Here is a 27140-nt window from a genome sequence, read left to right as displayed (position 1 = left end):
TTATTTTGCAAAATATTTACTTTTATTTCAAAAGATAACAAAATAAGTATCCTGATCCTATCAAAAATTGACAACGCAGACATTTAAAAGTAAAAGTGTTTTAAGATTTTCCAGTTTAATCACGTAATCATTTTGAAAGGAGCAAGTCCTAAAAAAAGTGGAATCCTTCAAATGTTCCAATAAAATTGTAGATATCGATACTTACAATCAGCAAGGCTGCAGCTAGCAAAATAGATTTTGTTTCGATGTCTGCTTCGTACGGAAAACTAATGCTATAGGCGTGAAGATGAAGAAGTCTTTCCCGTACGAACCCTGTCCAGTGCCTTGTAATGCTTCCTACTTTTTCACCTTTTTCTGAAAAAATCTTGTAAAAAGAAAATACCAATCTCAGTTATTCATTTAATATTTAAGCAATCTGGATGCCCTCATCCATCTTTTCATGAATGGTTTACCCGACATTTAGGGCATATTGCGGACAAAAAATTAATGGTGCCAGATAAGCTGACCTGACCAACGTCGTTCACATCAAGCCTAAACAGAAAACGTTTTTAGTTGTGAGAATCGTAGTTTACTGCGTTTATCGGACTTCCAGATTACCAAAAACCACATGCTGTTTTCCTCATTTTCCTTACCACTTGTCATGCTATATTTACCTCATACTCACTTATCGGTGAAATTATATTCGCTATATGCACTGGTCCACGAATTCTTAGAAAAACGACTCCATTTCGGTTTTTTACAACCAGTTTGGTCCGGAAGGGATTCAGCTTCTCCTTAACTTTGCCGATGAAGTTGTTTGGAGGAAGATAGACGCCAATGGTTTTTCTGCAACACTCCGTTTTATTGACAAACCGAACTATTTCATTCTCTCCATCTAATAATCGTATTTCGGTCTTTTGGCAACACAAAAAGAGAGAATACCATCGATCGTTTCCTACCAGAGAAAAGATGTTTTCCATTGCCAGGTTTTTCACAAGGTACTCCTTCTTAATCCTCGGACAACATCTGACGCTTTGTTGCTCGAGAATCATTTCATTACTGGAGGAAAATTGACTGAGGCCAAGCGTAGACATTCCAAAACTTCCTTCTGGCCTATTGATGGGTTTCTTTTCGGTTCAATATCGACACCATGGGATTTGAATCCAAAGAGTCTAATGCCAATTTTCATAAGCCTCCAAATACATAATAAAAGCTCTAAATAATTCAAGAACAAATTAGAAAATACTTTGTTCTAAAGCAAATTTAAAATTTGACAAGAATTTGCTAAAAAATGGCATTGATATGGATTGTCATCTGGATGACAATGATAACAATCGAGGGAGTTTTAACTGCGCCCTGAAGAATTATTGCGCCCCTTCAATGGGCATAGTATGTCTCCATATTATTACTATAGTATATTAACCAGTTCTATAAATCATTTCTAGGTATTTTAGCTTTACACCTGGTATTAGTTATTTTCCTATTCCTCCTTTTTCCTATTTTGCTGCTTTGGACAAGAACCGTACCTTCCCCACAGAATCTACAGGCAATCTAGATATCCCTAGTTTGTAATGTTCTGCCTCCTATAGTTCATCGGAAGCTCGGCCTCACTAATATCTTACAAATTATCAAACCAATCCTAAGAGGAATGTCATCCAGCATGATTTCATAGCCCCAGTAACACACACACAAATAAGGCTTTAAAGTTTATTCAACTTCTTGACTGCTCGGCTGAAATTGGCAGCATATATCCAGCGTGGTATTTTTGGGGCGATCCCCAATTTTTTTCTGATGTGGATCTGTAAAACAACAACAATAATCGTTGGCGTGACACTCCATTTTTATCTGGAGCGGGAAGTGGCTTAGAGCACTTCATTCAAAACCGTAACGGTACACTACAGGATTAAACCTTGTAAGAGACAATATGATCAGCATTGCGCTCGCCCATGATTATTAACCCGATTTGACTCAGGTACTCACTCATAGCTGAGTCGACTGATATCCGACATCCAGTCAGGATAACAAATTCCTCTGCCATCAGTGAAATTTGAACCGCGACATTCCGCTACGACAACCCAGCGCTATATGCATATCCAGAGGACTTTTCGGCCTAACTCAATTAGGAAGGATCTAGCCCGAAAATTCTATAAGGGCAATTACTCATTATCATCACCACCGAGAGAACAACAGGTGTCTGATCTGGGTCTGCCTTAATAATAAGGACCTCCAGACACCCCGGTTTTGCGCCGAGGTCTACTAATTCGATATTCCTAAAAGATGTCTGGCAGGGCCTACCTCGTCTTCTTTTTCTGCCATAGATATTGCCCTTATAGACTTTTCGGGCTGGATCATCTTCATCCATACGGATTAGGTGACCCGCCCACCGCAACCCGTTGAGCCGGATTTTATCCACAACCAGACGGTCATGGTATCGCTCATAGATTTTGTAGTTATGTAGGCTACGAAATCATCCATCCTTATGTAGGGGCCAAAAATTCTTCGGAGGATTTTTCTCTCGAACGCGGCCAAGAGTTCGCAATTTTTCTTTCTAAGAACCCAAGTCTCCGAGGAATACATGAGGATTGATAAGTTCATTATTTTGGAGAGTAAGAGCTTTGACCTTATGGTGAGACGTTTCGAGTGAAACAGTTTTTGTAAACTGAAATAGTCTCTGTTGGCTGCCAATAACCGTCATCATGTGATTTTCGGCCCTAGATAGGAGAAATTTTCAACGGTCTCAAAGTTGTAGTCTAATATCTTTATTCTTCTCGTTTGACCAGTACTATTTGATGATGTTGGTTGATTGTTTTTTGGTGCTGACGTTGCCACCATATATTTCGTTTTGCCTTCATTGATGTGCAGCCTGTAGTTGGTGAACTTAAAAAGGATAGTGCCTATCGCATTTACATCAGCACCACTTATTAATTTTCCAGGGCCAGGTTAAAGAGGATGCATGGTAGGGTGGTTTAGACCGTTGTTGATGTTGAATGGTGTCGAGAGTGATCTTCTTGCTTTTATTTGGCCTCATACAATCGTTATCAGTTTTATCAACTTCGTTGGGATACTGAATTCTCTTATAGTCGTGTACAGTTTCAGCCTGGCTATGCTGTTATAGGCGGCTTTAAAGTCGATGAAAAGATGGTGCAACTGATGTCCATATTCCAACAGTTTTTCCATCGCTTGCCGCAGAGAGAAAATCTGATCTGTTGCTGATTTGCCTGGAGTGAAGCCTCTTTAGTATGGGCCAATGATGTTCTGGGCGTATAGGGCTATCCGGCTTAGCAAGATAGCGGAGAATATCTTATAGATGGTACTCAGCAGCGTGATACCCCTATCAGCATTGATTCGCTGTTCCAAACGTTAAGCATAAGTTGATGAACCGCTTGGTGTAATTGGCCGCCTCCATATTCAACCAATTCGACTGTAATTCCATCGGCTCTTGGCGACTTATGATTTTTAAGCCAAAGAATTCCATGGCATAGTACAAATAGTGGCAGATTCTATCTCAGATGAAGCGATGGCGGCGGTCAAGACGCCAAACAACTTTTGTAGATTTCGAACTGATGAACCCCGGCGCAAGTCGGGACGTCTGAAGTTTTTTTATGAAAGAAAACCTAAACGCTGTTGATGATGATGAAATTGAATTTTAGGATGATGCATGGTCTTCGTTTGAAACGAGTTATTCCAAATTGCCTACATGCCTCCTATTAGTAAGTGATGAATCTGTCCCCCATACACCCAGAGTTCTTGAGTCAGCACTATTCCGACGTCATACTTGAAAACTGAAGGTTTATTTGGGATATTTGAGTACTGAGCTTTCACTTCACCGTTTTTCCAATGTCAAAATATCATCTTTCTCCTCTGGCGGTGTTTGTGTTGAACTTTAGTAGATTCAGCTCGAGCTCGTCCAACTTCTCCTATATATCTATATCTAGCAGTTTTACCTCCTTACTTACTTCTGACATTCCGACTTCCGTACTCTTCGCAACTTCTTAAGGTATCTTGGAAGATTTTCTAACGGATTTACCCTTTTTTCAATTTATTATACTAAGGCACTGAGATACTATATCGATCTAGGACAATATTTCAAAAGCATGATTTTCATTTTCTAGTTAATCGCCTCGTGGGGGGGGGGGGGGGCTTGGGTGCTATGCTCCAAACGTCCGTGGACCATAAAACGTGCAAGTCTATTTAGTTCGGTCCAACATAAAGTAGATGTGGCCTTAGGATTCCTCATATCCCAAGCAAAAATCTACCTTTGACGTAACTTAGGCTCATAGTATTGGTGGTTTACACTTGGATAGAATTCACACCCTTCTCGTGTTTTGCGACTATACAGTGTGTCCCGTTTATGATGGTACAGATTTTAATGTTGGATAGTACCACTTTTTTGAGGAAAATTGGTCCATCGAATCTTTTATCGTTACAGAGTTATACCGTTTTTCGTGAATAGTGTCAAAAAGCTTGACCTTCCTAAAAAAATCACAATTTCCCGCTCCCTCAGTTATTTAATCCCAGATACTATTTTCGGAAACTACATTAAATTTCTTATTAATGGATATTTTTTGAATTGCAAAGGTCATCATTATTTCGAAGATATAACTGCTTGAATTTGAAAGAAATTTCAAAATCGATTTCTTATCTAAATGTCAATATGTATCATTGTAACAATACTTTAAACTTACCTGCAAATTTGAGCAATCATCATACTTCTGATATATTGTCCCCAGCACATTTAGACAGTTTTGGTTCCCCCTAGTCTGTCAATTTAGGGACTGTGCTCCTAAACCGTTTTCTGTTGCCCTCCATCACAATCGACCAGTGTCATATCTGATCGGAAGCGTATTTATTCACCTATTATACATCTGCTTGACGATAAACTTTTAAAATGTCTCTGGTAGTGTTAGTTCTAAATATGGCTTGGGGAGAATAGTTAGTCTAATATGTTTGACTGTTCTAGCATAGCTAACACAAGACCTTCTGGCCACTATCTTCGCTCTTGACCTACTGGAAGCTTCCTCCATCTTTTGTTCTAGATTAGATTTCGAGGCAGTATTTCTGTCTTTCTTGCTGATCTCCGATGTTCCCCTCTTGTTTAGCTCTAAAAGCACAGGTTTTAGTCTGTCGTATGCTGCTGAGGCCTGTTTTAATCCTAAAGCCGTTTGTGGTTTTTAAACTTACTCGTTGAGGGGACCATATTGGTTTCAATCCACTCTGTGGTCCACTGTTCGCCCCTCAATAACTGCATTGTTAAGCAAAGTAAATGAAACCAGGATTACTACAAAGCACGACAACATTACCAGAGAAATGGCCGAAGAACTATTCCGAAGTGAATTAGTGTAAGTATCTGATCAGTTATTACCGGCGATAACTCCTTCTGATCTCCATATAGGTGGTTTGAAGTTTATGTGATTGTAGTCATCCCTAACATTCCAAACCAGTTTCCTGGCTACCGTGGTGTCCAAGTATGTCTGGTTTGTTACAGATCGCAAGCTTCTTTTTTGGAAAGCGTGTGAGTTCGCAACATTCGCGCATACCATATTCAACACCGCGAATTCTTCGAGCAGAACATTTCACCCCTAAGATTCGTTGCCCAATTGTCCCATTAAAAGGCCCATGCATTAAAGTCTGCTGCTAAGACTTCCACTTTACGTCTTTCCGCACCCATCCCCAGGGAAATTAGCATCTACTCATATTCGAAAAGTATAGCACTAGGCGGAGCATAGCAGCCTTACATATGGTTTCCTTCGCCTTCACACTTACGATTCTGAATGTTGCATTATTTCTTAAAAGGCCTGGTCTCTGGGTCATCACCATCACTGTGATTCCGATTTAGTTTGCTAATTACGTCCATATCGATGTCTCTCTCCCGGATTATCTGTGAAGGTAACTTCTGCGCCACCTTGCATTGGTTAAGGTTAATTTGTATCTGTGATTTGCGTTGACGGCAATCCTTACTGATATGCTTCGGCGTTCCATCCGCATTAGAACATGTTTTCGCTATATGACCGAAGTCGGCAAGATTGATGCATCTTGCTCCCTAAGCCGACACATAAACTAACCTATTTTCACTCTCCCAATAGTTTGAGTACTTCCTACTTTGGAAGGTTGGTATTGTCAGTCTCCGCTCCATCATAGACTTTTCGTAGCGTTTTTACCGCTGATTGCTGAAGCCTGACCTTTCTTAGATCTTTCGTCACGACTTACATCCTCCTCGTGGGACCCATTCCTTTCCTCAGGCATTACAACTTTGTGCATTTCGTCCCCTCCCCGACGTTGGAAACAGATAAAGGGTCATCAGAGGACACACTGGAAGTAGACAATCTGGAATAGCTTAATAGGAGGACACCCGAAACACCCACGGTATTTGCACCCCAGTAGAAAACCAAACCACTTGTGGAACCAGGAAATCTCGATGTTGAGATCATCTTCTCCGTGAGCAAAGGGACTTTGTCAAAGGGCAACGTCGAAGGCGGATCATCAGCCGCGGAGGGAGGAATACCGAAATCTTCGCCAACCCCAAAAACCATCCGCCATATCCAATTCACATCGCCTTATTTGTCTTTTAGACACTATGGGGGAGATGTTGGAGAGGATGATATACAACGAACTACTGCCGTTCATCGAGTTAGCGGGTAACCTATCCGTTTCGGTGAGTCCGTTCGATGCAATAGCAATGGTTGTAGATTTAGTGTTGGCCGTTGGCAAATTTTGGGTGGTGGAACACTAAATGGGAGATTAAGCCCACCATTATAATCTGGTCTGGTCGTTTAGCGCCGTTAATTTAGCTCTCGGGAAGGCTTTTTCGGTAGGAGGAGCACTACGGGTTGAAAGAATCCATTGCGCCGGCAGGCGTTCCTCTAAGTTCCATATTGGAGCCCTTGCTGTAGAAAATCATGTATGGAAGGATGCTTTACCTTCACGTGCCAGAGCAACATTGACTGATTTTGCAGATGACCCGATCGAGATAGTACTCTTCATGCCATCAAATCATGGTTACAAATGTTTAAGCTCGACCTGGTGGAATTGATTCGTAATTTTATCCTTTTATCGTTTATTTTAATTTATGTCGTAATATTTGCTAGTACAAATGGCCGAGGGGACTGTCGAGTGCCGACTATCGGTTGCGAATCTTCTCTCCATTATTTTTGGTGTTCAAGATTTCGATACTGTGCGTGATGGACAAACTTTTGATTATACCAAGCAACCATAACTTCTATGAGAAGCAATGCTGGTTTGCTAAAATTATGATTCCCTGTTTTTTTCATGCGAAAATGTCGTACTATCTAAAATATTTTATGCGATCTTTTTTCTTCTTTTAAATGAAAGGTTCATTTTAAAATGCAGGGCAAATCACTCTAGTGGTAAGTAATATTTGGTAATATCGGTTGCCGAGTGTTAATATTTGATGTTGATGATATAACATATATGTACCGTGAGAGTAATGAAAGGTGATGTTTGTGATATTGCTTTGTAACAACGTATTGAATCAGATTTTATCCACAACCAGACAGGCGTGTTATCGCTCATAAATTTCGTCGTTATACAAGCTACGGAATCATCTATCCTCCTGTAGAGGACCAAAAATTCTTCGAAGAATTCTTCTCTCGAACGTGGCCAATAGTTTGCAATTTTTCGTACTAAGAACCCAATTCTTCGAAGAATACATGAGGACTGGCAAGATCATACTTTTATGCAGTAAGAGCTTTGACCTTATGGTCAGACGTTAGCTGGCAGCAAGCGTGCGCGAATTTCCTCGTTGCAACTGCTACCGGTTGTGATTTTCGACACTACATAGAAATGTTTCCTATCTTCATTGCTCTCATTTGACCAGTGCTATTTGCTCTTATTGTTTCTTTGGGTTTTGCTGCTAACATTGCTACCATGCACTTCGTCTTGCCTTCATTAATGAGCAGCCCAAGATCTTACGCCGCCTACTCGATCTGGATGAAAGAGGACTTTACATCTCGGGTTGCCCTTCCCATAATATCAATATCTCCGGCATAGGCCAGTAACTGGGTGGAATTGAAGAGGATGGTGCCTCTCTCACTTACATTAGCATTTGGACAGGGTATTAGCTAGATGCTTATCAGCTCCTTTTCTGTACAGGGAGCGCACGATGCATGAGAAAATGCGTATATCATTAGTCGCTGTTGCGTCTGTCATTGTAGACTCCGGCCAGTCCGAGGCTCCTTTCGTGGCTCCATTACTTCAATTGTTGGTGTTGGGTTCTTAACCCTATCCAACCCCCAACCTAGAGGATCAATTGATAGAGTTCTTAGGAGCGAGGCACGCCTCCATCTTTCTTCGTCTGCATTTTTTTCATTAAGAAAAAACACCCAGCTTGGAGGTGGAGATAAGGTTTGGTAGTAGAGCTGTTGGTATTGGTTTAGCAGGTTTTTTGCGGATTATGTGCTCAATCATGGGTATCAATCCACGATTCGACCTGGAAATTACTCTCCCCCTTTGATCGTCGATGTGATATCACATTACTTAATAAGGTAGTGTTTCGCGCACCTTTACTATGCAGGAAATGGCAGTAACGGTGAAATAACTCTGAAAAATGCCTGGACCTATACACTAATCTCATGTTTGGAGCAAAAACATAGAGTTCCTTATGAGCCGCAATTGTTAAAGGAAGTATCTGCAATGCATCCGATTAGTCTCCCGACTGGCCCGCTCCACCGGAGAACCCGAAATTCGCGATTCCGTAATCTCGTAAAGATGTTGTGGTCGGAAACTGAATTGAGAGCGATAAACGAAGTAATAGTCACGAAGTTCCAGGGAATGGACCGAGTTGGAAAGCGCGACGTAGGCGTGATTTGATCATGGTAGCGTAAAGTAAAACGCCCTCGTAAAGCAATAGTTCACGGCGGTCCCTTTCATTACCTTTTATTTAACAGTCTCACTAGCTCGAAAACATATTCAAATTCATTAAGAAACAGTAGAACTATAGAATTTTCAATTGGAAATTTGTGTCAAATTATCACAAGGGTCGGATCCATGGTGACTAACGAACTGTGAAAGTAGTTAATATATCTTGAGCAGGCTTAACGAGAGAAATGGAGAAAGAGGGTGGTTCCTCCCGGAACCAGAAATAGAGATTTTACTGAAGTAAAGAGATAATTTTCATAATTTTCATCCCAGACCCGAATTTTTCTTTCTAGGCCCCTGACCTCTATAAATGATTGTTATTTCCATGAAGAATTAAAAGAATTAAAATAGAATAAAAACTCGTATTTATTCCTTAGAAAAATAGTAAAATTCATATATATACAGTCTTAAAAAAATCCTTTACACTAAAAATATGTCCTCCGTTGAAGTCGTTTAACTTAACAAAAGTTATTGAGAAACACAACAAAACTCGTAAACGAGTTAAAGCTAATGAGTGTCCATAAATTGTAACTCTGAAAGAAGCAGTATGACATTTGGTAAGGGCCGCGGCTGCGGTGATAGAACGGTAATAGTTTGTCGATCACAATCCACGTGCGTCCTGAAAGGAAAAAATATTTTGCATTTATTTATGAGAATTATTAAATTATTCGGCGGAGTTAAATGCTCCTTTCTCATTTCTGTGGTCTTAAAGGGTAGCCATATAATCTATCTTTGTTCTTCATTTTTATTTTGACGAAGCAACTCTACAATGCTGCAACTGAGAAGCAGAAACAGCCATTACCAAGCCAAGGCTGGACTGAAAGCATCCGAGTCGTGTCCGGAGTACGATAGATACTACCGCCATTCTGTCACAATACTTACACACAGATGAAACCAGCAACATTCGTCTGTATCACGTCATCTTCGATTGATTCTGCAAAGCTCACAGCCAAGATATGATGCAGCAGATTGGGTCCAGGTTGGACAGCTACGAGTTTTGTCATATTATCCTCAGCCTGTGAAAGCAAATCAGATGAAATTATTTTAAATCTTCATATTTGACAATATTTTTGAGGCAGTTCCCGATTTGAGACGGATAGAGTCAGCTCCTTAGAAGTGATCTAGCTCACCTTCATTCCTAAAGGCATACACGAGTCAGGTAGAGCCGGCGCACCAATTTTATATATTTTTAAATCCGACCATTTCACGTCGAACGAATGGGGGTAAAGTGGCGACCGGTGGCCATAAAAATACTCCTTTATCCTAATATCACGCGCTTCAGCTCGACTAGCGCCAGATCGTTCCACCACCTAGAATAGATCCTCCACGTTAATTTTCATGGATTTTGGTCAAATAAATTTTCACACTTACGCCACCACTTTTGGGTAGAAGAACAACTTTAACAAAAGCCGGAATATCACGGAGTAATTCGTTGTACAACCTCTCCTGATCTAGGACGAAGATAGCGCCAACTTCGAATGCCTGTGCAGCGTGTAGTAAGTGTCTATAGCCTCCGCCTTTCACCCAACCGCAAGTGTTGATTATCATTCCTGATGCTTTTGCTGTAATCGAAATTATACTTCGTGGTTAGATATCCCGATCTAGGGGAGTTAATAAGGAATTATTCCTCTTGATTGTTGTTCTTACTTTTCTTATTGGCTTGCAATGCCTCCAGGGTCACCTCAGCCATTTTCGATATTATAATCCTATACAAGGCATCATTACTTGAAGGTGACTTGTGACCTAGGTGGTAGACTAACGGAGCTTGCTGTGAGAATCCTTCCTCGAGACTTGCAGGCCTTTCGACCAGTATCGCGCCAATAGTTCCTGGGATAGATATGCAGCCCTGGCCGATATCCAAATCAACAAACATCGGTCGGCGCCCAACGCGGACCGCGTAATTCAGGAATATTCGACACAAAGTTGTTTTCCCGACGTCCATCGGTCCAACCACCATAACAATGGGACCCTGTACATTCTTCTCTTCTGCAATCTCACGCATCTGCTCCAAGGCTGCATGACAATTTATATATTGGACCATGGGAGTCTCCTTGGCCACGTACAGGACATCAGTCTTCCCTTTAACCTCCAGCACGCAACCATGATAAGTAAAAATTGCTACTTTGGCTCCAGTTGTGAATTCATAGGCTTTCCCTTTTACTAATTCCGTCCCGAATAATTCAGCAAAGCCAGATTTTAGCTGGAAATGTAACGAATTGATATCTTTCGACAACGAAAAAGATTTGCTACTAACTCACCTCCACAAACACTTTCTCGCCTTTCGCTTCTAATTCAAATCTAAGCTCTGAATCAGCCTCAAGGTTATATTCTACCGGTTTTTCTGCTTCTTCAGACATTATTTGTTAGGGCTAGCAAAGGCGAAGAAATATAAATCAAAACCTAAATAGATGAACCCACATCCAGGACGAAGCGGCGACTAACGTGTAGCTAATGGCGCTTGTCAAAATATATTTTCAACATTTAGCGAAATGTCATCTTAACACATATTAGTGTTACCATAGGAGAAAAAAGTCAATGCTGGATATTTTTCACCTGCATGATAAATTATTGACTGCCTCAGTTCGGGTCGGAATATATCAAAAAAAAAATACCTTAGTCAATAGTTAGTTTGGTCTGAAAAACTCAGAACCAACTCACGATTATACAAATATATTCAAGTAATTTAACAAAATTTAAAATTATTTTAGAAATCAAAAAGGTTGCACTCCGCTGAATAAAGGTTTACGGAATTGTCAAAATCAGCTGTTGATTAATGTCAACTTCGGGAAACATTTTGTTTGCATCGTCTTGTTTATGGGAAGAAGCGAAGCATGAGTAATATTTATATACAGGAGCCTCCTACCTCTGGGAAGGTGAGTCTTAGCCCCATTAAAAAGCGTAAATTTGACTAAATCCTTTCTCTCAGGTTCTCCTAAAAACTTCGGTTGGTGACATCGACATCGAACTTTGGGCTCGAGAATGTCCAAAGGCTTGCAGGAACTTCATCCAGTTATGCATGGAAGGATACTACAATGGAACAATATTTCATCGGATAGTCAAAGGGTTCATTGCACAAGGTAAACCGCCAACGCATAATTCGAATGTTTCATATAAATACTCGATCCCGGTCCTTTTCCAGGCGGAGACCCAAATGGCGACGGAAGTGGCGGTGAATCAATTTACGGAGAACCTTTCAAAGATGAATTCCATTCACGTCTACGGTTTAGCAGGCGTGGTTTGGTGGCCATGGCTAATTCCAGTGAAGACGACAATGGGTCGCAATTCTTTTTCACGATGGGTCCTACGCCAGAATTGCAAAACAAGCACACACTTTTCGGTAAGGTGACCGGCGACACCCTCTATAATATGCTTAAATTGGAAGATGGACTCGTTGATCACAATGAACGGCCGCTCTACCCTCCGAAGATAATCAAGGCTGAAATACTTAGTAACCCATTCAGCGACATTGTGCCACGAGTTTTGAAGAAAGAGGAGAAAAAGGCGAAGAAGAAAGTCAAGGAAAAGGGAGTCAAGTAAGTATATATAAAAGATCGTTTTTGTTTCCTTTTTGAGAGTTTCGTAGCAAACGCAACACGTGGAAATTATCGTTTGTTCTTCGCATCGGTACCTTAAATAAATTGGGGGAAACAGCGAAGTCGGATTTAGCGCTGTTATATGTTGAACGACACTAAGTTTGGTGCCGTCGTCGGCAGTTCGATCTCGCCTGTCTGCTTTTCCAAATATTCGATGAGAGAGTAGTCAAATGTCATCAAACTGGTCGACGTGTTTGAGAAAACAGAATACGGGGTGTTCACGCTTCCTTCCAGTGCCGTCTGCCTCCTGGAAGAAAGGCTTCAGTCTGCCTAAGAAGACCGTCTTGGGCTTGCCGGCCAAGAATTTACTTCCTTGTTCTTGAACAAGACTAATTAGTTCGCTGTCCGAATGCTGGGGTGCGTGAGATTGTGCACCGAGCGAAACACTTCCCGGAATATATGGCCTAGGTCCCTTTTCGGAAGTCTCGAAGTAGATAGAGGAACCCCTTAAACTCCGCCTCAAAGCTCTGAAGAACTGGGTTATCCTTCTCTGCCACAGACATTACCGAAAAATCGATTGCGGTTGGGATGTTGATCTCCGAGATACGAAACGAGAACATGAGTGACCAAGTTGCCTTTACCGGACACATGTTGAATGTCCGATGTAAACTAGCTGATGTAGGTTAAGTGCCGAAATTGGCGAGGGGACGCTTTGCCGGGCTTCTACCTTAAGGCAAAAGTCAGAGGCTCATGGTTCGTGAGCACGGTAAACGGCCTGCCTTCAAGGGAAAGACGAAAGTTCATGATGATCAGATACGCGGCTAGTAATTCACGACCATAGGCACTGTAACTGCGTTGAATGGGATTCAACTGCTTTGGTGAAGAGTAGCGCCTAAGGCAATGTCTGAGGCATCGACGAACACGGCTAGGGGTGCATTTAGTTGAGGAAATGCCAAAATTGTAGCATCTACCAGCTATTTCCTGGTTGTTTTAAACGCTTCGACGGTTTCTGGAAACCATATAACCTTCCGCGATTCTTTGGTCTTAGGACCAGACAGGAAGGTGTTAAGTAAAGCTTATTGGTGAGCGGCTTTGGGCAGGAATCGACGGTAGAAGTTTACCATACCGAGGAACTAAGGTTTTTGATCGTCTTTGGCAGCAGAAAGCTCACGATCGCTTGCACCTTGTTTGGATCGGGTTGTGTGCCGTCAGGCCTAGACATTTGGCCTGCTGCTGAAGAAGTCTGCAATTTTCAACGTTAACAATTAGACTATTGCCAAGGAGACGTTGGAAAATGCACTCGAGGGTTGCCAAATGCTTAGACTCGGTGAATCTCATCCAAATAGACGTAACAGAAGTCCAAATTTCATAATACGAAGTGAACGATTTTCTGGACGGTTAACAACGCATTGCACACGCCAAAAGTCATCTGTGTGAACTCGAAGAGTCCGAAAGGTGTGTAAATGGCTGTCTTGGGATTATCTTCGGGAACTAGAAGGATTTGATTTGAGAAAACAACAGTTTGCTAAATAATGCGCCAAAGTCTTGGATGGGTACAATTGCTTTGCGACCAGATTTAGTGGAAATGACCAACTGCTGTTGGAAGTTCTGCATATACCTCGCAACGGTGAGCTTCTGGGTTGGTAAAGGACGCACCCTCGAGAAGATTTCGGAGCCAGTAGTGTTGGTGTACGCTCTGTAGTGATGTTGCGGTATTTTTGAAGAAGTGCACGAAGTCGTGGGTCAATCAGGCACCTATGCAGCAACCCATAGTGACACCGGAAATTCGCGTCTAATATGGGGATACTGATATCAGCTAAAATAAAACCCGACAAAAAAGTACTACGCAAGCCAAGACTTGCACACGCCTGAGTCCAATGCGGATCGCATTGCTTCAGGCGCATGACAAACGTGCTCTCTCGAACGCAAAGTATTCATCGCCGTCTTCAGTGTGGTCACATTGGTCGTAAGCCCAGTCATTTGCCTCTTCGATTTCCCCATGTTGGTGACCTCGCGCGATGCCCTCTTGTCCGCAATCGCCGCCAATATCGATAGTATGGCCTGCATGTCCTCCGGCAGTCGCTGAAGCTAGAAGGACTTCAGAAGCTCAGATTCAAACTTTCCCCACTGGAGGGACTGATGGCACCTTAACCGAAAGTGTTAAAACGACAGAAGGTCCCGCGACCGCCTTATTTTCACGCGACATACTTTATACAAAAAACTTGAGGGGAGCGCCGCAGCACAACAATAAGATTGAATCAATCGCAAGAAGCAAATTACTCCAATAGGAATACAAAAACCCAACGGAATATCTTAACGTCTGTAACAAGTTAACAAAAATACTTAAAATAATACAACATCGCCCTTCGCCAGCTGTTCGTCTTTGAGTAACTCCTTCTTTATTGGTTGTCCATTCTTCAGGCTTAGTGGCTCTTAACTTGCGAAACTTGCGAATGATGCTCGATAAATTGCTTGATTAAAAATTTATCCCGGAGTTCTTGTAGTGCCGGCTTCACCAGCGAACTCCTTCACTAGATATATTTTTTGCTACTTTTATATTTAATTCCTCTGTTTCCTGTGGTTTGCTCTGCTCCACCTTTTCTTTTCAATAAATTTCACTTTCCAAAAGGATTTCTTGTTCTACCTCGACTCTTGGCACTGTCAAATTGTATTCTTCTAGAGATGCATCGCAAACTTCCTTCCTGCAAGGCTACGGTTTCAGATTCCTTTGATATAGTTTCTGCTACTTCAGTTTCAGGTGCTATCTCCGTCAAACAACTTAGAACCAACTTTTCGTGTTGCCGTCGGCGTCACCAATGTTATAATTCATTTTATTAATGTAGTAATAATGCCTTATAAGTCATTGTTATTTAAATAACAATTCACTGTTTGGTTGATTAGAAACTTCATATATTAATTTATTCATTGAGTAATGATTATACGAGGCTCTTAGTCCACACTGATTTTTAATTTTCCTTCTGACATGCATCATCATATGTACTAAACCACATGTAGATATTGCTAAAGGTTGAGGGCCTTTGATGTGTACGGATAAGCTGAATATTCAAATTACTTTATTTCATATTGAAATTTGTATACATTTTGTTCATACCGCATTTCAAATTCTCCGTAGTGGAATACGGTTTTTCCATGCTACTGCGGAATATCCCGGGTTCTTACGAACTCCCTTAGTGGGTGTGATACTACTCGCTGCAACTAGAATACATCAACACCAAGAATGTGATGTTTGATGGGCTCATAGGTGGGGAAGTGTCTCGCGTCCAAAATATCCCTGCATGTCTTCCTATTTTTCAACAGCAATATCTTTTTTGGATTCTGATAAGAAAATATTTAGACTTTGCCACTTGTTCTAACATTCCAATTGCTGCTTTTGGTCACAATATGGGAGAGGTTAACCTCTTTTTTGCTAAGGCATCTGAGATTTTATTTGACCGGGTATCGAACCGTATTGAACTTAGATATAGAGTTCAAACGAGTCATACATTCCTCAGCGCTTCGTTATTTGCTACTGTGTAGCCTCACAAGTTTTTTCACGCTGTTAAGTATGATAGTTTTTATCACACGACCTTAGCGCCCCCTCGAGAATGATGTTAAACTAATTTGTTTCTCAGGCCTCAGTATGTACATTTCCTTAACTTCCTACCAAGGGGTAAACACATAACTCGGAGCAGGATTCCCAGCGTTCGCTTCACGTGTTTTATACTCTTCTTTAACATCGCTGGATAAATGCCATTGATAACGGATGCTTTTAAATGCGCAAAGGATAGTGTGGCAACTCCTGTTTCGTTACAGCTAATCCTTGCAACGTTTCCATGCTGAAAGGTTTGCGGAAACCGTAAATTTTCGTGGTACGATTCAATCATCTGTTTTCCCGTACGATGGACTTTGAAGAGAGTCTGCACTGACTCAACTCTGGAGTTTGTGAAAGCGCAAACCGATGAGTACAACTTCGCCGAAATATCTTCTTTAAAAACTCACAAGCTACACAGTTTTGAAGTCTCTTTATCGCGATTCTCTTAATTTAACAGTTTTCGATTCCAACAGAAAATTGATTTACCACATTTACCTCGGATGAAAAAGGGCTCTAAAAATGTGTGATTCAGAGTTCGAATCGAGCTTCTAATTCCAAAGGAGTCGCTAGTCACCTAAGGAGGTGGACCACTAGGTGTAGCAATATCCAGAGAAATCGAATGTAAGAAGTGAAACTCTCGTCTATGTCCTCACTCCAAGGAGTTTCGCCTTGAGTCCCTTTTGCTGCCGTCGGCTAGCAGCCATCTCAGACTGGCGATGTCCGGTCCGCATGGATCTGTTCTCACATACCAGTACCGTCCACATCACCAACTTCACTTCTTCCGCATTTTCCTGGTAGAAGCCGAAGAAAAGCTTCTGACAGGAAAGATTTAAGCTGTAGTCCCCTCAGTTTTGCGGCAGAAATTTGCTTCTGCGGTGCCTCCGTTTTCCGTTCTCTGGAAGATTTAGGCAACAATACCACGGATAGAGAGAAGAGGTTTATTCTTCATTCTGGCAGACTGCACTAAATGCAGACTTTCTCCGTAGATATCAATCTGTTAAGCTTCCAAAATTGCCGTCTTGGTTACGACTTGATTACTCAAAATCGCAGGTAGATTTGAAATCTGTAAAATCTTACTACCTTCCAATCTTTATTTTTCTTATTTACGTTGTGAGCGCTCTTAGTGCCGTAATGAACTACTACAGGCTACCACACCATGACAAGGCGTTGTTACCGATGGGAGGATAATCCTAAGCAGAAAGCGATGCCGAAAAGGGTTTGATATTTGTTAATTATTTCCTGAAAAACAAGGTACTGTTGAGCAAATATACAAACCGTCTTGAGATTAAATGCTCTGGAAAATAACAGTTTATATAAACTAAAACAGTTGTTCCATAGAAAAATGTATTGCCCAATGCAGGTTCCGAGTAAAGAACAAAACCGCAATTTACGAGCTAAAATCCTCCAAAGTAGAGTTATTGCGCCTCGGGCTATACTCAATTTCACTTCAAACCATAACTACAACAGATGCGCCAAAAATAGAACAGTAGCTTAAAGTGTGGAGAGCTAACAAATTACAACTATGTAAACCTCAAAGCGAGTCGGAGTCCCATGGTACATCAAGAACTTGAGGATCTACGAAGATCAAAAATCGCAACTGTGCAAGATTAAATTGCTAATTTGTTAGATAGGGATCAAATAAGGCTGATAAATCACCCTAATATACCAGCGAAAAGTTTGCTAGTTCCTCCTAAAATTCAGAAATTAAGATTTTATCTACATTAATTTATAATCATTACCCTTCAATAATTTCAAGTAATCTTCTTTGAAAAAGTAGCAATTCATTACCTTGGTAAGGGGTGCAGTCTATGACTAGTTCTTTTGATCTGAAGTTATCATTTAAAGCCGTACACTCCAAAAACAATAACCGAGATTTCCGTTAATCGATATGGTCTAGTAACAAATGGTTGCTAAACTCAGCGCATCTTCTATTTTCGAGCAAAATATTTTTAAAATTATCAAACGGTTTTTTCAAATTCCCATTAATTGATCATTATTACATGTTCCGTGAGAAAGGAAAATAGAGGTGGTCAGATATTGGTGCGGGAGCGTTTGAGCTACTACCGATGTTACTAGACGAAATAGCTGGTAGCCCTTCTTTCTTTTTTTTCTTCAGCCTTTGTCCCGTTCAAAAGCGGGGTCGGCTCGTCGTGATCGGTTTTGCCATTTGGCTCTATCAAATGCGTGATCTGGATGCAATCGCGAGGCCTTTAAATCCCCATCTAGCGTATCAACTCACCGTTGTTTCGGCCGGGCTTTCAGTCGCTTACCATCGCCTTTGATATTCAGAAATTCTCATTAGCGCGAATTACGTGACCATACCATCGAGGACGTCTTTTTCGCAGTTTTTCCACGATTGGTGTAACCTCATATTGATCGCGGATATCCTCATTTCGGATGTGATCGAAACGTGTGATTCCACTAGTCCAACGCAACATTTTCGTCTCCATTACCGCAAAACGTTGTTCATTGTCTTTTATAGTCGGCCATCACTCAGAACCATAGAGCCCGACAGGTCGGACGACATTGCGGTAAATTTTATATTTGAGACGTTCGTTGATACGAACACCAGTTGTGGAACGGCACTTCATCCAGGTTGCGTTATTGCGTGAAGCAACTTCATAACGCAGTTTTCAATTGGCTGATAGCATTGACCCGAGATATTAAAATCGCTCAGGTCTGAGCAGGTGACTGACATTGACAGTGATTAAGCCTGTTTCCTGGGGTCGATCGCCGAAAACTCAGTTTCATTCAGATTCAATCAGAGACCGTGTTGCATGAGGCGATTATTCCATTTTTGGACAAGTTGCTCTAGATCATTTTTGCTATTATACGCTAGGAGAACATCATCTGGCTGGAACAGTATATAGGGCGCTGGGCGTTGGATATCCCGTGGACTTGGTCCATAACAAGAACAAAAAGGAGTGGTGAGAGGGCGCTTCCTTGATGAACACCAACAGAGAATCGAAGCGGATTTGATACATCCGCCAAACTTCGAACTCTACTTTTCGGATCGTGGTAGAGCAATTGAACCCGGGGCACGAGTTCTTCTGGCATTAAGTGTTGTCGTAGAGCATACCAGATGAGTTCGTGTGGCGCTTTCTCTAGATCCAGAAGTGTAATGTAAAGAGGGTGATGCTTCTCACGGTGTTCCTCCATGAGTAACCACGCAGCGTATATTGCGTCAGTAGTTCCACAGTTCTTGCAAATCCGGCTAGATTCACGGTTATTTCAATGATTTTGCGAATACGGTTGTGAAGAATCGATCGGATCGGATCGGACGGTAATTTGAACATTCTGCTGGATTACCTTTCTTTTTCCATATTGGAACTGTGGTACTTTCTTGCCAGTCAGATGGGGTTCTACCTTCCTGAAAACCCTGATTAAAGAATTCACTGAGCCACAGTGTTGGGTCCAAGCTCTTTGCTTTCCAGAGCTCAGATGCGATGTCATCAGGTTCTGTGGCTTTCCTCGATTTCATTCGTTTTATTACTTCCTAGACTTCAGTTGCGCTGACATGAAAGTCCTGGGGGTTTAACGTGAGTACCTGCCGTGAAAGCATAATCCCCCGGTCCTCTTCGGACACGGATTGATTTTGAGACTACAATCAGAGCCCCGCCATGCAAGCGCAGCGGACCTGGTTTATACTGAGTGCAGGCTCAGCATTCATACTAGTGGATGCGAGGCCTATCTAACACCTCTGCCGCAACTAAGGAGTACGGCACACGAGTTGTACAGCGCAACTCCACGCTCGAGCTGCAAGGAGCTCTGCCCGCGATGTAGACATAACCACAACCACCATGAAACTCCCACTAGGGCGGCCAACCGCAAATAACCGGGCCGAGAGCGCATCCTCCATCCGCCATCCCGGTTTCCATGGTACCAGATACCCTCCGGTGAGGCTTCGTGGCCGAAGCCATTTCAGATGAGTCCCTTGCAGACTCGGGTCTGATCGCCCTCCTCGAGTACGTGGGAGTTGCGCTAACAGGTGGAACTGCTCCAAATGTCTGCAATAATTCTGGAAGTGGAGGATGAGCAAATTATACAGTTGAAATTTGCTCGAAATATTCTCGCCATCTATTGCGATTCGACAGTTGGTAAGCAAAGTACCGTTCATGTCATTAATGCAACAGAAATATTCCATATCCTGTGTGCGACGTTTCGGATTTTGGCAAGTCGATACAGATCTCTCTCGCCATTCCGAGTGTCCAGTTTATGGTAAAAATTTTTGTAATGGGACGCTCGGGTGACAGCAATCGCTTTTTTTGCTTCCCGGTTGGCATTCTTATAAATTTGCCAATTAGCCAGCGTTTTTTCGTCGAGAAACTTTTGGTAGAGGCGCTTTTTTCACGGACCTTCATTTCAACATCGTCATTCCAAAGCTAAGTATCTCGATTGATGTACCGCGTACCTGGCTTGGTGACCCCGAGGGTTGCATAAACCTTTCAAGTCCCAGAGATTATAATAAAACAATCCAGAGATGAATTTAACTTCCTCAATTAGAATTTTTACTCTTATCATAAATAATCTTAACTTAATTTTTAAGGATCTGTTTCCTTTATGTATATTTGTTACATTTTCCAGAAACTTTGGATTGCTATCTTTCGGGGAGGAAGCTGAAGAAGACGAAGATCAAACAAATGACTTTGTAAAGAAAAACGCTGGTAAAGCAAAGTCCACTCATGATGTTCTTGACGATCCCAAGCTGAGTAAGGAGACGGGTGATTTAAAAAAGAGAAGTATGCAGCAAAATTAAATATTTTTTTCACTAGTAAAATTCACTTTCTCTGTAACTATAGCTGAATCTGACATTGAAAAGTACGATAAGTCTTCAGAAGATGAGGAAAATGTCCAAGAGACTGCTGCTCGCATTAAAGATAAATTAAGCTCGAAAAAAACATCCAAAGATGACAAGACTAAGAAAAAGGACGCAAAGAAGGAAGGCGAATCAGATGAGGATGATGATGATTATTTCAAGACAATTGAGCAAGAGAAAAAAGAAAAACAGAAGAAAAAGGCGTGAGTAACCTATGACCGACAGTTTTGTCGAAAGTATTGGTCGATATCCAAAATATATCTTAATTTAAAATGACTCAGTGCTTCTTAGGATACTACTTTTGAGAATGGGCCGACAAAAATACTGGTCTTGAACGAACTCTTCACTTAATTTAGAATCACATCACATCAACATATATCAAGCATTTTTATACATTCCAGGGAAGAAATTCGACAAGAAATCGTCTCGCTAAAGAAACAATATAAACAAGAACGAAAGGCTAAAGACGACTTAATCGACAAACAATTAGAGAAAGATGTGAAAAAAGAAACATCAAATGAAATATTAAAAGAATACTTGAATGAGAAGGACAAATACGCGCATTTGAAAAAAACTGTTCCAAAGAAGGGATCAGCCAGGTAAGGTTTTCTACCATTTTTCTATCTTACTTTTTCTCTGAAGATGTTTTCTTTTCATAGGGAAGAGTTTACACTTCAATTACTCTCTAAGTTTCGTAATAAGCTCGATTCACTCAAGGAGAAAACGACAGAGAAAAATGAAGAAGACGACGATAAAATGATTGAAGAGGATATCAAAACCGACGATTGGTTATCTCATAAACTTAATTTTGAAGACACTAGGGTGCCCGTTCTTGCAAAAGATGCGTCTACGAAATCTGATGATTGGTACGATGTCTTCGATCCCAGAAACCCATTGAATAAACGCAAGCGGGGAGAGGCAAGGTCTACCGATAAAGATATAAAAAAGAGTAAAGTGTAATAAAGGCTCATACTTTTATTTAAATAGCCGTTTTATTTTTGAAGGAGTATTTTTTATTTGCTATGCTTATGAATCCTTCTTTTTGATGGGAGTTGGGCAGTATCATGTCTAGCCGCGGGGAAGCTACCACTTAATTAGGGCCCGTGAGTTTATCATCTCGAATTGGTGGACCTCAGCGCAAAACCGAGATGTCTGGAATTCCTTATTAAGGCAGGTCTAGACCGGATACCGGTTGTTGCGCCGTTGATGATGATGATGAGTTTATTATCTCAAAAATATTCTCACCGATGTTGACATTGCCTCCAAAATCTTTTAGATTGTAATTAGCTTTGACCTTTGATCCACAAGTACGGTAGATATCGTAAAAATGTACGTCGGTCAGTACTCTTTACTTTTTCCGTACCTTTTTCATGTGTTCGTGGTAATATTATTTTTCGACTGAACATCAACTTTAACTAGCAAATGGCTTTGACTTGACATTTACATTCCCTCGCCTCTCTACAGAAATAAAATCCTGAAAGCTGTTACACATTTCCCTTTCTTTTTATTTACTTTAATTTCACACAAAGTGCAGGCATCAGTGTTGTGCTTTTACTACCCAAAATACTAAATTTAGTACGTAATAGTAGTTCAAGTTCATCAATAGTTTCTCATTCTTTCCTATGTTATACATTATTTAGAAGGTCGCAATTGACGGTACTTAGATTGTTTGGAGGTGGAGGGGGGAAGAGTCCTTATAGTCAGATTAATAGTATAATAGCTGGGAAGTTGACGCCCCGCTAAGTAGACTTCTCTGCGAGTTGAGAATCGAGAGTTCACTCAATCTACTCCCTACTTATAAAAGGTAAATAAACTGAATAGAGATTTTTTGCTAGCAGCCTGCAAACAGCGAATCTTATTATGTTGAATGAAATGGCAAGTCACCAAACATATGAATACGGACTGTTTCTCCAAATAAAAACGACGCTTCGGAGGCGGACTCATGTTGCGGCTATGAATTTTTGGCTACGCCTTCGATTTGCGATTGTATCATGGAATGTGCGAACGAACTTCGAAACCAGTTTTCAGGCTCCCAAACTGTTTGCTTTCTCCAACTTCTAAGGGAATTTCAGGTTAAGCGAGGTAAGAAGATGGGATTCTGGGTAGCACTCTTCTCCCACTTGCGACACTGTATTACTGTAGCCTGAGTACAATGAGACGGACCGATTTTCGATACAGAGGAAAGAAGGCCTTTTACGAGCAATTCAGTGTGGTCCGGGAAAAGGTTCCTAAGGGTGACGTTGTGATCGCGATAGGTGATCCGAATATCAAGCTCGGTTCCAGTAATACTTTGCTCGATAACTAGATCGACAATATCGTGATCAGCAGTAGAGTTGGGAGTTGTTGTTTGGTATATGAAGGATCCTCTACTGTCGAACCGCACCTGGAGCGGATGAGCGCATCAAGAGGGGCGCCCACATCGGTTTCGAATGTATTCGTCATTTGATTATATTCGCTTGTGCATTACGTCCGCATCTACTCGGATGGGCAGAGTCTCGACCTCCTGTAATGTTGATAATAAAAGACACCGAGACGAGAACGACATTTTTAAAGAATATATTATAAGCTTATTTAAAATTGATATATATTTTGTATACCGTTCGTCATTTTCTTTCCCCAAAGCTCGTTTTCGTTTTCGGGAATAAATAATAATCATTTGGAGCTAAATTTATATGTGGATTGATCCAGTATTCCATCCAAACCCAAACGGCAGCCTTTGCAGCACGCACCTTTGGCACAGGCGCATTATCCTGGAAATGCAGCACACCTTTAGTCCACTTATTCGCTGTATCTCTTCAGGGCTTTTTTGAATTTTTCAAGTAGCCCAGCATAGTCCTCCGTTGTTATGGGACACCTTTTCCTTTGTTGTAGATCAATATAATCCCTTGTGAATCCTGAAAAACTGTAGCCATAAGCTTTCCCGCTGACTGACGATTTCTGGTGAGTGGCCCTTTTTTTCCATTGCGTAGTGTCTGGTTTAGATTCAAGTTCATAATGAAGAATTCAAGTTTTATCTCCAGTAACAATTCGGTCCAAAATATCCTCTCCATTCACGCTGCACAAGTTCAAAAACTCACCATAACATAAAACAACTCATCGCTGTTTCTGATGCGATGTGAATATATTCAGTATCCATTTTGGGCCTACTTTGGACATACCAAGATAATCATATAGGATTGTAAAAATGGTTGTAGGTGGTACTGCATTCATTTGTACAAACTATTTCTTCGTCAAACGGGCATATTAGGGTTTCCGATTTTTCAAAATTGTCTGTACTGGCAGCCTCCACAGAACGTCTCCGCCTGGGGGTACCTTTCAATCAATATCTGCATTTCTTGAAGAGATTGTGCCAACTGTAAACCATTTTTCCCCCTAGACAAGAGCCCCTGTAAATAGATGATATTTCTTCCAAAACGGCTTCAAAACTTATATTTTTCAACCGGATGGCTTCGTCTGGTCGGTGAATATACGATTTGCATACTTGGTAATGAGTCCCTTCATTAGTACAGGTAAAAAGGGAAACTATCCGTTGCCATCCCCTTCATTCCGTGGACCTATGGAGCCCCCTCCCCATCCTCTTCCTAGGAGGTAAGACCTGTAAGAGTGTCTAGTATCCATTATTCAATGTTTACATTCACGAAGTACAGTATACTTAAATGAAATCACGCTACAGAACACATGCAAGCTTTGGTGATCCGTCCGTAGGAAAAGTACTTTTCTGGTTGGATGACAGACATCTCGCTCACTGGAGAATATTGATGAAAATTGGACTACTCTTATCGCTTACGCAGTTATCAGCCACGTTCCTAAGAGGCATCGTAAGATCCGGTTCACTCCAGGCTACCTGGATATGCGGATACGAATTGCTCTTCCAAATTAAAGTGAAACCATCTCCGCCATCAATGGAAACAAACTTGATGGTGGCTTCGTGGGAATGTTTCTGGCAGCGCCTGCGGTTGCTGTAGTGTTACTGCTCCCCTCATCGGCAAATCCAGAAAATTTAAGATCTTTCCCAGTGAGTGAGAGAAATAGTCCTAGATAGCATCCAAGAGCTCTCGATAGAGAGCAGTCCAGTTTCCCAATATAAACACCTCTTGGATTATTGTCGGTAGTTCAAATCCCCGCTTCAGTTACTCTTCATCGATATCGAGTCAGCTTTCGGCAGTGCTAACAGAGTTCTATTTGGAGTGCTTTAAGCAAGAGGGGCAATTCGGAGAAATCAATAACTATTATCAGGATATTATATGACGGCGAGAAATGCTGCATTAAGATGAAATTTCTGAGGAATTTGAAGCCCAAACCGGATTCCGAAAAAGTGTGGATTCTACCGCCGATATCACATCTCCTTGTTATCGTGGACGTCTTTCATGCTGCCTTGTCTGGAGGAGTGTCAATGGATCATATCTTTCCTTAAAAACCTTGATTACGCTGACGATATTTGCTTGCTCTCAAACCCAGTCTTGGACATCTTAGGCGAGCATAGTTGGACTGAAGATAAATACCAACAAAACCGGTCTCATTCTATCTCATCGTATTCTTCCTATTGTTCACATTCACGCGTCATCTGCTTCCTTTCTCATCGAGTAATGGACCTCGAATAAACTTCCCCAAAAACTGCTATTAGGGTTTTGAGAATACGTAGATTGAGTTTTAAGAATTATCAATTCCTCATCGGGCGTCCATACTATGGGGAACTATTGGAATAATATATATGGTTGGCACACCTTAGTGAGGTATAGTGCGTCAACCAACTGGTGGTTACTTAAAATGGCTCCCACTACGACCTCCCGGGATTCCCGTACTCCACTTCTACTAATCCACTCGTCGGCTATCTTGGGAGAGTGGATTCCACTGCATCAATGTAATTGTCTTCCTCCTTAATGTGTGACCTACCTATTCACTCCCACTTCCGCCTTCGGATCGCATAGCGACCGGTTGACAGACTTGTGCGAAAGCAGAGTTCTTAATTTGAGATAGTGTCAGGCTAGCGTACCCCGCTGATACGACGCAGACATATGTTGATGAAGGCTTGGGGTCTTTTAGTAACGTGGGGCTGATTTTCCATGTGCAACACAGAAAGAATACTAGCGCAGAACAGTTTCAATTTGACCTTGGTATTGAGATAACTGCATTTCCAGATTTTAGATAAAACAGCGAAAGCGGATCTATCGCTGTTAATGCGTCGAGCAACATCTAGTTCGTTGCCACCGTCGGCAGAAACCACGCTTCCTAGATATACCACCTTCGACACCTTCGATGCTGCTCCCATTAATGCAGATAGGGAGAGTGCGATGATCCGTCAGTGAGAACCTTGGTTTTGTCGGTATTTATCTTCAGTTCAACTCTACTTTCCTATCTTTCCAAGTCCAGAGCTATTGGCCTAAGGTCCATGACCCTTTGAGAGAGCAAACAGATGTCATGAGCGTAGCCAAAGTATTTGAGGAAAGATGCCATGGTCCATTGAACTCCTCCACGTCCTCCGGACAAGACAGCATGAAGAACGTCACCGATAACGAGAAGAAATAATATCGGTGACAAGATGCAACCTTGGCAGACTCTCCTCTGAGATTTTGCGCCACCATATGTCGCTCTGATAATACTGTTAGTTTCTCGCCAGATACACTCCCTATTCTCCAATCGAAAGATTTCTCAAAATCGATGAAGAGCAAGTGAAGCGAAAATCTAAACTCCGTGCGCTGCTCTAAGATTATCTATAGGGTGTTGAAACTACCCTGCTCTCTGTCGACCAAGCTTTCGTGAGCGCCGATTTTGAAAAAATGGTTTGGATAAAAACGCGTTTGAAGTTAAAACACGCTTTAACTTTCCGAAATCATAATAATGTGTTTTCTTATTTCACTCTGCTTTCCCAGCAGCAGCTGTTTTTCTGTTGCCCTAATGCAGCGTCGAGTCGCACCAGGAAACTAATTTTAAAAACCATTTTTGTTATGATTTAATACTGAGTACATGCGTCATAGGAGTCTATTCTCAGCAGATTGTAACGTGCCAATTGGTTACATGGACACGCTACCAATTGCTATTGAAACACGACATATCACACGCAGAACGCATCTGTCCTGTATTATAAGAAACAAAATAGAAACATATGAATTCACAAATATTTATTGCACCATATGACTCACTGGAAATGTTCTGTATTTAGTTTCTAATTAAATTTTGATTGAGTCTGCTTCTCTCTAAGCGTTGAAAATGAACACAAAAAAAAAGAAATATACATAAGCAACACGCACTTGTCCTAAGCATAGGATCCGCTAACATGCAAAATTGACCTGATCAACTATTGGAATGGTTAAATATGTTAAGGATTTTGAAATAAAACAAATGTTAG

General features: G+C 41.4%; 3 protein-coding genes across 4 annotated transcripts; 1 reads left to right on the top strand and 2 right to left on the bottom strand.

Annotated features, from left to right (window-relative positions):
• Positions 1-1286, bottom strand: LOC119649284 (phospholipid scramblase 1-like). Of its 2 annotated transcripts, none has more exons than XM_038051375.1 (3): positions 654-1286; positions 206-364; positions 1-148 (listed from the first exon to the last, which is right to left on the bottom strand). In XM_038051375.1, exons 1-3 carry the CDS (start codon positions 1071-1073, stop codon positions 128-130), a joined length of 600 nt encoding a protein of 199 aa, XP_037907303.1. In that variant the 5' UTR covers positions 1074-1286; the 3' UTR covers positions 1-127. The 2 variants fall into 2 exon arrangements, with proteins under 2 accessions (XP_037907303.1, XP_037907304.1); XM_038051376.1 differs by having other exon boundaries at positions 939-1286.
• A 7915-nt stretch (positions 1287-9201) lies between these two features.
• Positions 9202-11302, bottom strand: LOC119650073 (protein CLP1 homolog). Its single transcript, XM_038052571.1, has 6 exons — positions 11112-11302; positions 10501-11053; positions 10225-10415; positions 9984-10163; positions 9736-9869; positions 9202-9472 (listed from the first exon to the last, which is right to left on the bottom strand). Exons 1-6 carry the CDS (start codon positions 11208-11210, stop codon positions 9361-9363), a joined length of 1269 nt encoding a protein of 422 aa, XP_037908499.1. The 5' UTR covers positions 11211-11302; the 3' UTR covers positions 9202-9360.
• Positions 11303-11611: 309 nt separating this feature from the next.
• Positions 11612-21765, top strand: LOC119650223 (spliceosome-associated protein CWC27 homolog). Its single transcript, XM_038052800.1, has 7 exons — positions 11612-11726; positions 11780-11930; positions 11993-12386; positions 20563-20717; positions 20778-20997; positions 21196-21393; positions 21454-21765. Exons 1-7 carry the CDS (start codon positions 11685-11687, stop codon positions 21752-21754), a joined length of 1461 nt encoding a protein of 486 aa, XP_037908728.1. The 5' UTR covers positions 11612-11684; the 3' UTR covers positions 21755-21765.
• Positions 21766-27140: the final 5375 nt, after the last annotated feature.

This window comes from Hermetia illucens, chromosome 2 (assembly GCF_905115235.1).
Source record: "Hermetia illucens chromosome 2, iHerIll2.2.curated.20191125, whole genome shotgun sequence".
NCBI lineage: Eukaryota > Metazoa > Arthropoda > Insecta > Diptera > Stratiomyidae > Hermetia > Hermetia illucens.
The sequence above is the reverse complement of the archived record's forward strand: the minus strand, read 5'-3'. Positions and strand labels throughout refer to the sequence as shown.

Excerpts from the sequence above, each read along its gene's own strand:
- LOC119650223 (XM_038052800.1), top strand. The coding sequence starts at position 11,685 with ATGAGTAATATTTATATACAGGAGCCTCCTACCTCTGGGAAG. Across the intron at positions 20,718-20,777 it reads GGGTGATTTAAAAAAGAGAA|CTGAATCTGACATTGAAAAG; the intron begins GTATGCAGCAAA and ends CTGTAACTATAG. Across the intron at positions 21,394-21,453 it reads CCAAAGAAGGGATCAGCCAG|GGAAGAGTTTACACTTCAAT; the intron begins GTAAGGTTTTCT and ends TTCTTTTCATAG.
- LOC119649284 (XM_038051375.1), bottom strand. The coding sequence starts at position 1,073 with ATGTCTACGCTTGGCCTCAGTCAATTTTCCTCCAGTAATGAAATGATT. Across the intron at positions 365-653 it reads CACCGATAAGTGAGTATGAG|ATTTTTTCAGAAAAAGGTGA; the intron begins GTAAATATAGCA and ends TCTTTTTACAAG. Across the intron at positions 149-205 it reads TAGCTGCAGCCTTGCTGATT|GACTTGCTCCTTTCAAAATG; the intron begins GTAAGTATCGAT and ends CACTTTTTTTAG.
- LOC119650073 (XM_038052571.1), bottom strand. The coding sequence starts at position 11,210 with ATGTCTGAAGAAGCAGAAAAACCGGTAGAATATAACCTTGAGGCTGAT. Across the intron at positions 10,416-10,500 it reads ATTGCAAGCCAATAAGAAAA|CAAAAGCATCAGGAATGATA; the intron begins GTAAGAACAACA and ends TTTCGATTACAG. Across the intron at positions 9,870-9,983 it reads GTATGCCTTTAGGAATGAAG|GCTGAGGATAATATGACAAA; the intron begins GTGAGCTAGATC and ends TTGCTTTCACAG.